At 43.7% G+C, this 16,170-nt stretch overlaps 1 protein-coding gene across 1 annotated transcript; it reads left to right on the forward strand.

Annotated features, from left to right (window-relative positions):
• Positions 1 to 1,480: 1,480 nt before the first annotated feature.
• Positions 1,481 to 16,137, forward strand: DNAJC18 (DnaJ heat shock protein family (Hsp40) member C18). The gene is made up of 7 exons (XM_068698155.1): positions 1,481 to 1,633; positions 1,775 to 1,920; positions 3,145 to 3,330; positions 6,289 to 6,398; positions 7,740 to 7,849; positions 9,870 to 10,042; positions 13,757 to 16,137. The coding sequence occupies exons 1-7, from the start codon at positions 1,596 to 1,598 to the stop codon at positions 13,879 to 13,881; spliced, it is 888 nt and encodes a 295-aa protein (XP_068554256.1). The 5' UTR covers positions 1,481 to 1,595; the 3' UTR covers positions 13,882 to 16,137.
• The last annotated feature ends 33 nt before the right edge of the window (positions 16,138 to 16,170 follow it).

Consider the following 16,170-nt stretch of genomic DNA (forward strand, 5'->3'; position numbering starts at 1 on the left):
CCAGCTCGGTGGATCCAAGCAGCTCCAGATCTCGGAGCTGTGACCCGGTGTGTGAGGACTCACGAGCAGATTTCATGTCTCAGGAGCACAGCTTAGAGGCAGCCTGTAAGCACCTGCAATATGAAACACTTCCGTAAGTGCCAAGCTTTAACTCATCTCCCTGCTGACACGCTACGCTGAGGTCCAAAAGGCCATCCCACAGGAGTACACCCCTGGTTTCATTTTCCTTCCTTGTGATTTATTGTCCTTCTTCGCACAGCCTCTGTAGGGCCTTGGCAAAAAAAAAAAAAAAAAAAAAAAAAAAAAAAAATTAAAATACACAGGAGAAGTGCTGTGACCCGCTACAGCCAGGTGCTGCCACTCAAAGGGAAGGAGATGCCCTGCTAAGCACTGCTGCTGCGAATCGCACAGGTCGGAGACACCAGCACTGTCACACCACCAGCAGCCACAGCATCCCATAACGCCTCTCCCACAGCTCGTTAGCCCAGCTTTAATTGGCCCATGGGAGTAAAGAAGACGAGCAGCATTAGCGGCACCTAATCCCAGGCAGACAAACCTTCCAGCCCATGCTGCAGGTGCAGGGCTTGGTCAGAAGACCCAAAGCAAGGTTCTCCAGGCTCCTCACACCCTCACCACAACACCTCGAGGTGGGCCCCCATGGCCTGACGTGGGGCTCCAGGCAGCGAGGCTCAGCCCATGCGAGCCTTCACAGCCCCAAGGAGCCCTCAATGCGCCTTCCAAAAACAAATCCAGCTGCGTGCCACGAACAAGCGGGACCTCACAAGCACCTCCAGCGCCTGCCACCACTCCCTCTCTCAGCGGGATGACAAGGAGGAGGTTTTTAGCCCCCAACCCTCGCAAGGTGCCACTCAAGTGGGGCCACAAGGCCTGGGGGGAGGCAGCTGCCATGTTACCGAGCACCCGGGGCCCCCTGGCCTCCACCTCCCCAGCCTTCCCCAGGGAGACACCTATGAGGTCACTGCCCTATGAGGTCACTGCCTCTCCAAGGAAGCCCCCTATGAGGTCGCTGCCCCTCCAAGGAAGCCGCCTATGAGGTCGCTGCCCTATGAAGTCACTGCCTTCCCCAGGAAGCCTCCTATGAGGTCACTGCCTCCCAGCCTTCCCCAGGAAGCCCTGATGAGGTCACTGCACTATGACATCACTGCCTCCCCCAGGAGGTCCCCTATGAGGTTGTGGCCCTGTGAGACCCCTGCCACCCTAAAGAAGTCCCCCTATGAGGTCACAGCCCTATGAGGTCACTGCCTCCTAAGGAAGCCCCCTATGATGTCACTGTCTTCCCCAGGAGACTCCCTATGACATCACTGCCTTCCTAAGGAACCCCCACGTGACGTCACCGCCTCCCTAAAGAAGCCCCTATGACGTCACCGAGCCGCTTTAGACCTCCCCCGCGCGGTGCCCGCTGGGTAATGTAGTCCGCGGGCCGCGGCGGGGCGGCGGCGGGCCTACCGTACCCAGAACCCCCCGCGGCGCCGCCGCCGCCGCCGCCGCCTGCCGTGCGCACAAGATGGCGGCGCGGGCGGGCCGGGGCGGCGGGCGGTGAGGCCGCGGGGGGCAGGGGCTGCCCCGGGCCCGCCATGACCTACACGGCGGAGCAGCTGGACGGCGTGAGGCGGTGAGCGGGGCCGGGGGGAGCTGCTGGGGGTGAACGGGGGTGGGTTCGGCCCCCCGGTGGGGGCCCCGTCGCGCTCCGTGCGCTGAGGCAGGGGAGCTGTGCCGTGACGGCCGCCCTGTGTGTGCTCCCCCCCCCCCTCAGGATAAAGAGCTGCCGCAATTACTACGAGATCCTGGGCGTGGAGAGGGATGCCAGCGAGGAGGACCTGAAGAAAGCCTACCGCAAGCTGGCCCTGAAATTCCACCCGGACAAGAACCGCGCTCCCGGCGCCACCGAGGCCTTCAAAGGTGCGTGAGGGGTGGGCGGCACGGCCTGCGGACACCCACACCTGTACGGCTGCGCTCCTACAGGACCTTCAGAATACAGATCGGAGGGAAAGGCATCACAGGGCTCGTTCCTAGATAGCACTGGAGGGTCAGTAACGCTCTGGGGATGCACTGGTTATGACACAGAACGTGTTGTGTAATCAGGAACTCCTCAGAGTCTTAATTAGAATGTCAAAAAAAACATGTATCGATGTATAAAATCAAAGAGTACTCTAAAGAACAGTCAGGTGTTGGAACAGGTTGCCCAGGGAGGTGGTGGAGTCACCGTCCCTAGGGGTGTTCAAGGAAAGGTTGGACGTGGTGCTTGGGGACATGGTTCAGTGGGTGACAGTGGTGGTAGGGGATGGTTGGACCAGGTGATCTTGGAGGCCTCTTCCAACCGTAACAATTCTGTGATTCTAAGTCCGTTATTACGTGCCTGGGCTGTTCAACATTGGTGCAGTCCAAGCCTGCATCAGCAACGTTAGCATCTAAACTCTTAACATCTTCCACTTTCTCACTGTGCTGCAGCCATATAAAACTAGCATTGTAAGTCAGTGCTAAGGAAACCAGGCTTTCATTTGCTGTGTATTAGAATAAGGAATTCTTGAAGTCTTCTTTATTTTTTTTGTGTTAGGGTTGTATTTCACTTATTTACAGCCATTTTCTATCAAAGACCAAGGAAGATGATGAACCAAACGAGCTACCTCCAGGTGGTTTGACGTGCACTGTGAATAAATATGCAGGTACAGCTTCACGAACATCTCTGCTGACAGAAAGCTTGGAATATGGGTCTGCATTTTAATTACTCTCTGCAGTTCTTAACTTTGTGTTAACTGTATTTCATGGATGGAGGTGCACAGCTGTGTCAGTACTTAGTTTGACCTGATTAAAAAGTTACGTTCTCCCTCAGTCTCTTAACATAGGTGGTCTCTCAAGTCTTGGTTTTCCAAATACTTAACTCTCTCCGTATATTTCAACATTTTTGTCTTTTTCCTGGTGTCAGTGATAGCAGGAAATAGGTTCCATCGCAGGTAATGTTGGTGTTGTAATGCTACTTACACAAAGGTAGCTCTTCCAAAAGTAAATGAGTCTTTGGCCATGCACAAATTTTCTATGCCTGCTTGGGTATTTTGTTAAGCTGCTTGCAGAATTCCCACACCTGGAGGTGCTGTGTTGTAACACTTCTTTCAATTCATTCTCCAGCAATAGGCAATGCTTTTGCAGTTCTCAGCAACCCTGAAAAACGATTGCGATACGATGAATTTGGAACTGACCAAGAGCATGTCAGCACTGGCCAGGCCAGGCACTATAACTACTACACAGAATTTGAAGCAGACATTACACCAGAAGAAATATTCAATGTGTTTTTTGGCGGGCACTTTCCTACAGGTTGGTATCCATCTGCACTATTTCTGAAATGTAATAAACTGACACGAGACCATAAAGGAAGCTCAGCTCCTCTTTATATTGTTCAGGTAGCTAAATTATAGGTCAGAGAAGAGCAACAACCTGTTTGGATTTACTTTTTTTTCCTCCTGATTTTTTTATGCCTGGAAAAGTTCCCCTAATGCACTGTTTAAACTTAAAGTTGTAGTAAGTTTGGTCCGTAGAAAAGCTCAAAGCTCAGCTTTGCTGTCCAAGAGTGCTGCTAGAAGAGAGAGCTGTGATGGGGAGTAACGGCTGTAGCTGCTGGGGCATGTTCCTGACATCCCAGCCTTCGTGAGGACTTCTGGCAGCACTAGTCAGGACACCTTAATTGGGCAAGGGTTTAGGCTGTTTGATACTTGGTTGGGCAAAATTTTCATACCAGCACCAGCTGAAGACTTTTTTTTGTTGTTCTTTCCCCCATTGTGTGAAGTCAGCGATGGTTTGGGAGGCAAAGCAAGGTGTGAGTGGGAAGGGATCAGAGGCATCTTTGATGGCGTTGTCCTCAAGACATGTTCCTGCATTACAGCACAGCAGTAGCTCCTGGTGTTGCGGTCTCAGTGCCCTTGTAACTGGGAAAACACAAGGAGTTTGTCTCTCAGCACCAAGTCAAAGAAGTTAAACCTTCTTTGCTTAGAAAGCGATGCCTGCCAGTGAGAGCTGGCTGTTTGAAATAAAGAATTGTAGAGCCTGTACCTGCAGCGTCTCTGTGCTTGTCTTAGTCCAGCCTTGGCTTTTGTGTTTGTACTGAAAACGGGAAGATGTTGCAAGCCCACTGGAATGTAGGTTAGGTTTAAAAGGAAATCTGAAAGCTGTGGTGAGCTCAGGCATCTTGTTGCCACTATCCCTGGTCTTTGAATTGCTCTAGTGCTTGTGCCCGCTGTTTCGCAGTTCCAAGGCATAACATAAAGTAACAAGTCCGTTACTGTAGCCTTAAGCAATAGGTACAGGTTACAAGCTGTGACTTACAAGCTACTCATTACAGTGGTCTGTGTGGTAGCATCTCATAGCTAAGAGGATCTCGGATCACTTTCAAAATTTTATCGTTAAGTTTGTAAAGTGTGCTGAGATCAGGCTGGCATGATTCCCTCCCACTGTGCAGGAGATGGCACCTGCGCATGCCTCTTGCTTTGGCCACAGGTGAAACGTTATCCCGTGTGGAACGTGGCTGCTACATAGCTGTAGGCAGTGGGAACGCTTGGAAATAAGGATAGAAAACTGAGGAGCTGTAGGAAGAATTTGGGTACTGGGCACGACAGTTATCTAATAGGTAGAGTGACCTGAAGAAGCGTAGGGGAGTTTTTATCCAAATGGCGAAGAATATGAAAATAAACATGATTTCATAGTAATAGCTCTCAGTAATAAACAAAAATTTCCTTACCAAAAAAAACTTGCTGGGATCTAAATTTACATACGTTTTCATAACCTGAAAGTGAGGCCTTTATTTATGGAATATCAATTCAGTAGTTTTCCAAAATGGCATAATCCATGGCTTCTATTTAGGAAGAGAGCTAACAGTAAGAGCACGTGCAGATGGGTAATATAAAAAGAACATTTTTCATGCTGTCATAATGTTAAGTGGGGATTGTGCGTGTGAACTGAAGTTTGTGTTAAGATGCAGTCTTTGCTGTTTGTTTTGTTTGTTTGTTTTTTTTGACACCTTGCTATCACCAGGGTTTTTGGAAATCTAATTCAGAAATGGTGTTAGACAAAACTCATTCACATAGATTAAGGGCAGATTTATGGCTTGTCAGCTTACAAACCTAAGAGAGACTGTTGTATGATGGGAAGGGGCTACGAATTGAACTTCCTTCTCATAAAAAATAAATGCGCATGGAAGGAAAGAAACTGGGGGCAAAAATTCTGTGAGAAACTTTGGATTGGGGAATTGTTTTTCTAGCTACCCTGCAAAAGCCATTCCTCATTCCCACACTTATTCCCATTCTTTTGGAGCTTGATAAAATGTTGCCTGAGCAACATTAAATGATAGAAGCTTTCTTTTTCAAGGGAAATTTTTCTTCTTCAAGCCCTCTTTTACTTTGTTAGTCCTGTGCAGTGTTATATCTGAATGACCAGTGAAGCAGGTGTCTTGACACAGCAACAAAGGTCATTTCCCCAATTTCTTGAACAATTCTTTGAGAAATTCAGATAAAAGACAGTATAAGAGTGTTTTAAAATAATTTGTAGTTTGATTTCCCAAGGCTTAAAAATAGCTTGGTATGCCTGTTGTATGGCCATAAATTTCAATTCTTTATTACAAAGATATTTTGAATCTCAAAAGAGGGGAGCTCAGCTATTATTTAGATACTTCCATGGTGTTACAGTCAGAGTTCAAGCTTCTAATCAAAACATCATATGCAATTTTTAAAAATTCTAAAGTGAGGAAAGAATAAGTCAGTGTGCAAGAAAGGAAATCCTGAATTGTACTTTTTTCCTCAAAAAGCTATTTTATTAATCTCTTTTGACATAACAGTTTCACTTAATGGTTTTATAATAGCTTGATGAAAGAGAAAATAGAACTGACTGTAGAAGAGCATATCTGGTAATTATCTGAAGCCATAGTTCAGGGCCTGAATTTGGTGACGCAAATTAATTTTTCTGCTTGAAGCCTGGAGATGCAACATAAATTGCAGCCTTGCAAGTGAATATAACAAAAATAAAGTATGAGGTACGATTTTTATATAAAAATAATTCTCTGATTTTCTTAATTTTTGTAAATTAGGATGGAGCAGGGGTGAATTTCACAATTTCTCTGGTACTCTCTTTTTGGAATAACACATTGCTTTGACATTCAAATCTGAGGTCCCAAAACTATTACTCTGTCTGTGTAATATAAGCCTGAATAATCAACCAGAAACAGAAGTACAGGTAAACACCAGCAGACAGTTGAAAACCATGGCTTCTTTTGGCTTCTTTTAACAGGAAATATCCACATGTTTTCAAATGTAGCCAGAGACGCACACTATTATCCACGGAGGCACCGTGAAAGAGCATGGACACAGGAGCAAGAGGAGGAAGAAAACAGGCCACAGGTAGCCAGGAGAACGGATCTCTTGGGCTTAAACATTTCACCAGGGTGAGGGGTTCACGTATACATCTGAAGCGTGTTGAAACTTTTCCATCCTTAGATGCTCAATGCTTATCCTTAAGTGCTGCAGCCAAAATGGATGACTTGAAAAGTAACCGTATTGTTGTTCTGTTTTTAAAGCAGTGATAAATAAATTATTTTGGTAGGATTGCAGGTTTTGGAGTTTCTGCAACCAGGCATATTTCACTGGTGCTTGGTTTTTGCAAGCTCTGAGGGCTTGATAATCTAACAATGATCAGTCCAAATGTGAACTGATACCTAATACAGAAGTACTGGCTCGTCCTCATGGCATATTTAATCCTTCAGTAAATTAGCATGCAGTTTCATCCCAGGTGCTGCACAGGCTTTTTCCAGCCCAGAGCAAAATGGGTCTGGGATACATCTCTACCAGCTGAAACTTGATGAGACACCGGGTATCGTGTGCTATTAGCACAGGCACCTATACGCTCACACTGCACACCTTGGAAAAATCTTCCTTCAGAGGCAGTTTATTAACCGAACAAGATCATTCTCCAAGAAAGATGATTTTTCTCCTGTTGAGTCTTTTATAGACAGGCTTTGAAAAAAACTTGCACAGCCTGTAGACAGCTGAGCTAGGGCAAGTGAATCCCACCAACTACTATGTCAGGTATTGTTGCTCTCCCAGGACGGAGAACAGAGCCTAAACAACTATAATGTTCTGCTCCTAATTACAAAAAGGCAGTTTAAAAATCAAATGAGCAGGAGTAAAGGTCTGTGGTTGGTCTCTGCCTAGCAGAACTCTTCGATCTTTAGGACTTTTTTCACTCTTTTGCTCTACTAAATTAATTCAAACAACATAGCAAGTGCTTGCATTCTGCCTCAAGTTATGCTACATATGGTCTCTTCAGCCTTTACTTTCAAGTGGCTTTGTCCAGTGTTCGGACAGACTGAGATTTTTGGAATACATGCAGATTTCAGAAATGCATAGGCAGAAATGGGAATCATGGTGCTCCTTTGGTTTGGATTGTCAGCTGGTCACTGGCAGACAGTGTTGTGGGCATCTGCTGCCTTGGGGAGGGAGCTGTAGATGAAAGCAATGCTCTGAAAATGTAATTGGAAGAAAATGGCTTTCAGGAGCTTGAAGAGAGCATTAATAAAGGTTATTTAAAATGTCATCCTTGTCAGCGTTTGAAAGTACTTGTCTTCTTTTTTTTTCCTAAGTTTACATTTAATGTGTTGTTGATTTATGATAACCTGATTTCTGGGAATGGGCATCGTTTTCTGTATGTATCTTTATTTGTCAACTTATTGTTGTTCTTTTCAGAACTCATATTCTGCATTTATTCAGTTGATGCCAGTTTTCATAATAATAATAGTGTCGGTTATAACTCAGCTGATGGCGACTAACCCACCCTACAGCCTCTTCTACAAATCGTAAGTCACTTGAAAACAATTCTTTCCGGTCGTTGGTGTTGAGATAAGAGGTAGATAGAAGTTGGGCTGGATAGAAGAATGCTTGTTACTGTTCTCTTCCGCTCATTCTAGAAACTGTTATCAATTTGTAAATAAGGAAATACCAACAGTCTCTGTTAAGTTCTCCTAAACGCTGTCGCTGTGAAGTAGATGATGGTGAGCTGTGTTGTGCTGTGTGCTGAACAAATAGAGGCGCTGAGCCAGCGCGCTTACCCAACTGGTGTGAAATGCTTTTGCACAATGATACAGAAGTAGGAATGTGGGTGTAGCTTAGCTACAGTACTGATCAGCCCTAGAGGGTCTGCGAGCTGCTTCTGACATTCCCACGTAAAGCAATTAGGAAATCAAGCCTGCAGTTAGCGCTGTAAATCCAAATCTGCTCTGGAGCCTAAATTCCTGTAGAAAATTTGTCAAGCTCCACAAACCATAAATACTTTGAAAAGCCCTGGTTTAGTGCCTATAAAGAGGCAGGATTCCCACATTGCAGAACACAAACTAAACTGGTCAGCTGTGGAAACAATGAGAGCCAGGCCTGCAGTAATCCGAGTTTGTGGGGCAGAGGAAAACCCATTTACTGCTCTCAGCATCCAAGGCTGGGAGGAAGGAAGCTCTCTAGACTGGTTCAGTCAGCTGCCCTGGCTCTTACTGAGATAAGAATGGGAGTCGGCAGATTTCAACACCCTGTAGGTTGGGGACTGCTGCACACAGCAGTAGCAGAGTGCTCTGCAAACTCTCCTTGCTCCCTTTTAGGAGCAAAACTGTTTACATTTAGGCCCATATGCTCCGCAGTGTAGTTTTAATTGGTCCCAAGGCCCTTTACTGTTCGTTACCACAAGATGTCAGTATGTAGACCTAGCATGAGAACAAGATGGTTGGTGGCTTAGTTCTGTTTGTGTTTTTTTTGTTGTTGTTGTAGTTGGTTTTTTCTTTCCCGAGAGCGTTTTTGCTATCTGCCAGTCCTGTGTGAAACCTCCCACGCTGCCCCCGGAGCAGCTAATCTCGCTGGCTTTCCTCACTGCCTCCCCCTTTCCTGTTGATTTGAGATAGTCAGGCCTCAGCCTGGTATACAGTTACAGATGCTGTTTCTCTAAATCCTATCTTTAAAAAAAACTAACAGCTCTGAAATAAAGTGTTTATATAAGGAGAGTGTATGTGTCTGAGACACAAAGAAGGAAAAGAGGAGACCAGGAAAGGAAGGGGCAAACTGAATTCCATTGGGTAGAGTGTAACTTCACATTTTGGCTGCCTGCCTCTTTCTCTGGGCAGCGATTTGAAAAAGCTCCTGGATATCTTTGCTCAAGTAAAAACTCAGTAGCAGAGGATAGTTTAGCCTTGTGTCTGTACCACAGTGGCTTGTTCTACCTATGGGGTGCTCCACATACTACCTAGCTTACTGGTGATTATAAAACACTAAAGGAAAAGGTAACTAAAATCCCCCCGCTAATTCTTATTTCTACTGATTAATCCAGAAATCAGGAAAACCTACATCCAGCTACACCATGCCCTAAACAGTACTGGTCCATGTGACTTTGCTATAGTCTTTATATTTGCCATCATTTCCAATGGATTTCTGGACTTAGCTTGCCAGAAGTTAACAGTAAACAGAAGAAAGGGTGTGGAGCTTCTGTTTAAAGATAAAATTTGCACTTACACTTCAGAAGTATCTTGACTGAGCTGTTGAGAACAACCATGGTATTTGGAAGGGACTGTGTCAGCTCTGAATCAGAGATATCTACAAAGAACTAAGTATTATGTATTTTCACTGTGTTATTCTTTTTTTTTCAGTGAATTCTATGTGAAGAGCTTGCTGTGCCTGAGGCTTGTAGTTTCCTTATTGGGTGGCTGAGGGAGCTATAGTCCTGCAGGAAGTGACTGAGAAGTTGCAAAGATTCTGTTTTGGAAATGTTAATTGCAAGAAATTTCTCACTGTTTCTTTGTTTGAACTGCTGCAAAATGTTTTTTCTCCATGATGTTTTCACAGGTCCATAGGCCATGTTATTAGCAGAGAAACAGAGAACTTGCAGGTGCCTTACTATGTTGATAAAAACTTTGAGAAGAATTATCAAGGAGCGGAACTTCAAGAGCTAGAGAAAACCGTTGAAAAAGATTACATAGACTATATTCAGACCAGCTGCTGGAAGGAGAAACAGCAGAGTAAGTTATATTTGTTACAAGTGCGTGCCTGCGCCCTGTGTACAGTTATATGATGGCTGCGGTTCACAAAGCACTGCCATTTTAGCCTCATTTTCCATTGCATGTAATTTCTCAAATTTGCAGTGCTGTTTCTCACATCTGTTCTTAACTCCGAATTTGTTATTCTTGAGGGGCTGTCAGAGTTCATTGTAGGTGATTGAGAGAGAAGTGGAAAGTTGATTCCACTATTAGAGACTTTTTTTTCCACTCAGTCTTTGTGCTTGACTACCTCTTAGTGATGATGTTTTAAACGCTATCGTCCAGCACGTTTATTTAGCTCTGACAGTTTGTTAGGTCTAGGAGAGACCTTGAGGCATCACCTAATCAATGTTTCCTTTGCTGAGGCGGAATCAGTTTTACTTTGACTAGCTCCACAAGCAGATCATCTAACTCTTCTTCAAACCTTCAGCAGGAAGACAGGCTATAGCTTTTGAAAATCTGTGTTAACTGGTATCAGTTTTCAAAGAGTGCTTCTGTGATTATTTCATGCACTTATTTGCATATTCTATCTTTAGAGGAGTTTGAGATCATGTTTTTCACCATAGTCAAGACTGTCTTTTAAAGACAAGAATTGAATGCAGAGAGGGAGAATGTAAGAATGTAAGCATTCTAAATGATTTCTCCCGTGTCAGTTCTCAGTCAATCTTTTCTTTTCATCCAGAGACGTTTTTCTTATTTTAAGTTAAAATTACTAATCTTGCTCTTAAAGAGAAGTACGCAGACGTAGAATCTGAAGTTGAAATAAATAAAAAGAACCCATAATGTGAAACCCTAAAAATGCCAAGTAATCCCTTATCTTTTGGTTTGCTTGACTTATTTCTGAACATCTATGGCTGGTAGCACCAGCATCTAGGTACAATGTGTCTGTTAATAAACATAAACGTAGGCTTCATGTGTAGGCTTGCCATAGGAATAGATTTTTTTTTCCCCCTTAGAGGAAAACTTGTAGGTAACCTAGTGCAACTAAAAATCATTGTGTTGTCTGTTTCATGTAGACCTCGATGACCTTTCTGTGCCCTGAAATGGGCAACAGGGTTTGCAGAGGGACTGATAGAGTGAGGGAAGTAATCCAGCACTGAATGCCAAGTAATGTCTGTAAGGCAACCTCCTCTAGGACTTTTTACACTTAGACTTTTTTATATTCTTTATTTATAGTCTGTGTATTAGTCACATACCTGCAAATATGCTTACATTGTCCACAATTAGCACTATCCTGAGGAGACCACTGTAATTTAGAGGAAAAAAAAATAGTTTTCAGAATGATTACCACCTAGGCCAGTGAGAGCGGGCAATGAGCTCAGCTGAAACAGTGCTAACTTTCCTACAGCCCAGTTTGTAAAAATACTTTTTTGACTAACTCATTATTTTATATAATGCTTTTGAATACAAGATGAGGTTCTGGTAAAAAGTTGCCTTGGAGACCCTGGGAGAGTTGTTAATCAGCTGTTGTTTCATAATTTTGGTCAACTGATTCCTGTGTAAGTGCGTAACTTTGTGGTTGACTTCTTTGTCAGTTGAATGTCTATTAATAGTAGGTTTGTTCTATTTACTGAAGGTATACTTCTCTTTAGCACTAGCAAAATGAACACACATTATATGAACAGTTTAATTTAAAGACCTTGATTTTTATGATCTGAAAAGGGCTACCTGGGGTCCAGGTACCTTAACAAAAACTTAAAAGGTACCTGATACATCAGTATGTTCCTTAGCTGGTCCCTTCACAGCAAAACAGTGTGTTAAAGGTGCTTATGCTGTGGGTTTTGGTGCTCTGACATGCTCTGATATGGTTAAGTACAAAAGGCAAGTCTCAGGTTTTTACAGATGATTGTTCAGCTGTAGTAGCACGGTTGTGAAGTGAGACTGCAAAGTGCTCTGAATCAAAGAATAACAATTACACAACTGAAAACAGAAAAAATGCATAGCTGGAAATATGTATTTTAGGAGTTCCTTAAAGAGAATAACTTCAGTCAACAAAGGTTGAAGGAACAGCAGTGTAAAAGATTGAAAAACACGAGAAACTTAGATGACAGAATGGATGCTGTCAAAGCGCAGACATTGGCAGAAAATAATCGTGCCCAAGTGGACAAGTTGTGCAAAAGAGGCTAAAAGTCTGTGCTGCAGAACTCTGGGGACTTGGAAACGATTACCCAAGTCTGTTTCTGCTGAAGGGTCGTCTAGACTCTGTGCTCAGCACATCTGCACTCTACTTGAGTGGTGTTTCGGTTAGAAAAAATGAAGATTGATTCCTGACCTAAAATTAAGATGTTTGTGCCTGTTGGTTTATCAGGCCTTCCAGTAAATAGATGGAGGCTTATATAGACGAGGCTCATATGGCTTTAAATTTCAGTGGGGTAGGGACAGAGCACGTAAGGCATGAAAGGCCCTATTGAGAAGTTCTTTCCCTACTGAATGATTTGGTAAAATGAGGGACTTGTACGATGTACAAAAGCTCTTTGAAAAATTGAATGTCGTCAGGTAGCCTGTGCTTAGGGAAATTTTGACCTTTTCAGAAATAAATTACTGCTATTCTCATAGGTGCATCTAATCCTGGATCTAAATTATTCTTCAGGGAGAAAGCTATATTAAGACTTCCTTAACTAATCAGCGAAAGATGCTTCTCTGAGTTGCTGGGGGGAGATTATTCAAACAATGGGATTATTTCAGTTACATGTTGCTTTTGAGAAGAAGGGGAAATGTATGCAAAGTACATTCAAGATTGTGCTGTTTGAAAGCCCCTGTGCCCTTTCATTAACAAGCCTTTTATCTAGCTGTTCACCTTCCTGTAATCAATTAAAAAAAGAAGAAATAAAAGAATTCACATTGCCTTCTGGGCCAACCTCTTGGCAGACGGAGTTTGAATTCTGACAAGTGCAACATCAAAAAAAAAAAATAATACACAACAACCACCATCTATACTTTAAAGTGTGGATGTTTGGGACCCTTGCAGAACAGGTTTGTCAGAAGAATTGCATTTCTCATTTACGTGGGCAGGGATGTACATCTTGTAACTCCTGCTTAGCTGCAGGCAGCTGACGTAGCCTGAAGAAAGCAATAAGGAAAGTAGTCACGAGGTTCTCTTTCCTTCTGGCTTGTCACTTAACTACTGCTGGCAGGTGCAGAGTGAACTCCTCTCCATCGGCCTGTGCCTGCTGAAACATCAGTACACGAGGAGATGAGGTGTAATTAGGTTGTAAATGCTGGTGTTGACTTAGACAGTGGCTGTTTAGCAGACCAAATGGTATCTTACTAACACGCATATAGTTAGTTTAAATATGCACAGTAAGTTTGCTTTTAAGAATGCGTATATATTTAATCACTCTAAGTCATTAACAAAACTTTCAATCTTACGTGACTTCTAAGCTATATTTTTATAGTTTGTTTTCTTTGTAGACTGTAATAGTCCTATTTTGGGTTTTAGTTATTGCCCAGCTGGTGCACTGGTAGAGTCTTTGGTTTATTATAACTCTGAATTTTCAAGCAATTATGGAAAGTTTTCTTAAGTAGCTAGCCTGCTTAAACATGATGGCCTCTCTTCAAAGAAAGCTCCTATAACATGCACAGATATATTGAAATAAGGTGAACTAAAAAAAAATCATGAGGATAACAAAGCATTGGAAAAGTTACTTGAAGCATGCTCACAGCTTCATCCTAATATATATTTTTTTCATCTTTCAGAGTCTGATTTGTCGAATTTGGCCAAGCTATACAGAGACGAGCGGTTAAAACAGAAAGCAGAATCATTGAAACTTGAGCACTGTGAGAAGCTCTCCAGTCTGATTGGAATGCACAAAGGGGGCTGACCAGGACACACACATTCTGTAGTTTTTATTTATTGCTGTTTTAAATTATGTTTTTATTTTCCTTTGTATAAAAATGGAAGGAGTCTATTGCGAAGAGTGAATATTCGATTCCTTCATATAGTGCAGAGATGGGCCAACACAAGCTGTAGGGCAAGTGTTTGCTTTAATATACTGTACGCTATATTTGGTTCCAAGGACCAGTGGCACTTTGTAAATTAATTCCCTGGGAAATGCTCTGAGTTTGGAATGTGTCTCATCGGTAGTTTGTCTGCCATCCAAACATTATATGCTTCCCAGGAGAGTAGACAAATGTCTTATGCTTTCTGTATTTTCTATGGACCTGCAATTCACCCGGTCATACCAACCGTGTAGCTCGCAGTACTCAGTGCACTCGCCTTTTCATACTGCTATGAAGTGGATGTCCTTGCCTCTACAGTCGCTTGTAATGAGAATTTAGATGAAAGGCAGCACACGTCCTGTTCAAGTCCAATATTCAGCGCTTAACTCCGAAGTGTCGAGTACCTGCTTCAGGTAAGCATTTCGATGTGCTCCCAGCTCTCCTTACTGTCAGAAGGACTTGATCAAGTACTTGTCTGGCTGGAGGGGGTCTGCCGCTTCTCCTCTTTGGTGACACGACAATCTGAGAGCAAAACTGCGACGCTGAACAGGAAGATGAGAGCCTGTGAAATGCATCGATTCCAGCATCTGCCAGACTGCAGAGAAAGGACAACCTTATTTATTTTCTCATACGTTTCCAGTGGCATATTTTTAAGCTGGCTGTATAACTCTGATTTTTATCTGCAAACTCTTCTCCAGCTGTTACAGGGGTCCTGCTTTTTCTGGTACAGTTTTGATGTAGCATATTTTTACTCTTGAGCAGTTATGAATGTTCCACTGTAGAGACTAGCATTGCAAAGAAAAAGATCCATGTAGTAGTGTCTGTTTTTTCTTCATCCTCCTTTATGAAACCTTTAAAGGCAAGTTAAGGATGGTTGCACTCAGAAGCAGCAGAGAACACTATTATTCCCCTTGAGCATCACTGAGCTCCGTAGCCAGTTATTCTGGTAGTTTACCTGGCCAAGGGTTGAACTAATCCATGTGGACCAACCTGCTTCTGGAGGTTCATATTGTGTTCTTGCCAGGGAGAGGGAAGAAAAATGGGCACCCACAGGGTCCCGTGCAACAGCTGGCCTTGACTCTGCTGCCTCCACCAGAACCTGTGCTGAGAGCAGGAAGGCCAGAGCTCCACACAGGGCAGCTTCAGCCCACCCTGCTTCTCTAGCTGCTAACAAAATTCCTCTTTATAGCAGAGCAGGGGCTGGCATGTCTGTTCTTAAGTTGTTGATATGCTAGATAGCTATAAAACACACAATTAACTATCCTCATCAATACCCTACCCCAGCAATACAGGGAGTGGTGGCACAGGCTTCTGCCCACCCTCTGTGTGGTGGGGACATGCTCTGCGTAGTAGAGGCTGCACTCACCTGCACACCTCCACAAAACACTGAACAAGCTGCTGTTCTGCTCCTAAAACTGGCACTGTGTAGGGCAGAGCACCACAACTTGTCTTCACTTAAACCTAGGAAATCAAGTGCTCAGAAGTTTGAGAAATGCCAGAATTAAAATTGCATTTAAAGCTTAGACGGTGGTCTCCTGGTGTTGGGGTGCAGGCATGTGCCAGCAGGCTGCTGGTGCTGAGGATGAGGCAACTGGGGATGTAGGTGCAAAAAAAATCCCCCTTTTGCAGGAAAAGATGTATTTTCTGTGATCTAGACCAGAAGATGGTTGCTTGTCTCAGGTTTTGAGACTTGAGGCTCCTGCAGGTGAGATGCACGTCCTGCATGTGAGTAGCTCAGTGCAGCTACAGCAGTATGGCTGTGATTGAAGGGGGGTGTTAAAAAAAATAACACAAAAAATGTACAGTGAGTATTTAAAATAGCACACCTAGTTTGGTGTTGTTCCTTGTTGGGAACTGCTGTGGGGTCCTTGGAGCAGCTGAGCAGAGTTTGACAGCCAGAAGTGGCCAGCGTTTTGGGGCCTGTGGTGAATCCTGTTCTGTGTGTCTGCAAAGGCAAAAGTGTGTTATTCTGGGTGGGAAAGGGGGCTGGCAGTCTGATGGGCAGCCTTAATTCTGGACTATCCCAATTCTGAGCACTTGATATGCCTGCGTATAAAAAGCAAAATTCTCATGTTGCTTTTTATATATTAAATAGTTTGTAGAACATATGTCAACTCTATTAAAGCGGTTGGACTTCATTCCAGGTTTGGTATCGTTCCTGGGCCAGGGTG

This window comes from Anas acuta, chromosome 14 (assembly GCF_963932015.1).
Source record: "Anas acuta chromosome 14, bAnaAcu1.1, whole genome shotgun sequence".
Lineage (NCBI taxonomy): Eukaryota > Metazoa > Chordata > Aves > Anseriformes > Anatidae > Anas > Anas acuta.

Excerpts from the sequence above, each read along its gene's own strand:
- DNAJC18 (XM_068698155.1), top strand. The coding sequence starts at position 1,596 with ATGACCTACACGGCGGAGCAGCTGGACGGCGTGAGGCG. Across the intron at positions 6,399-7,739 it reads AGGAAGAAAACAGGCCACAG|AACTCATATTCTGCATTTAT; the intron begins GTAGCCAGGAGA and ends TGTTCTTTTCAG. Across the intron at positions 7,850-9,869 it reads TACAGCCTCTTCTACAAATC|GTCCATAGGCCATGTTATTA; the intron begins GTAAGTCACTTG and ends ATGTTTTCACAG.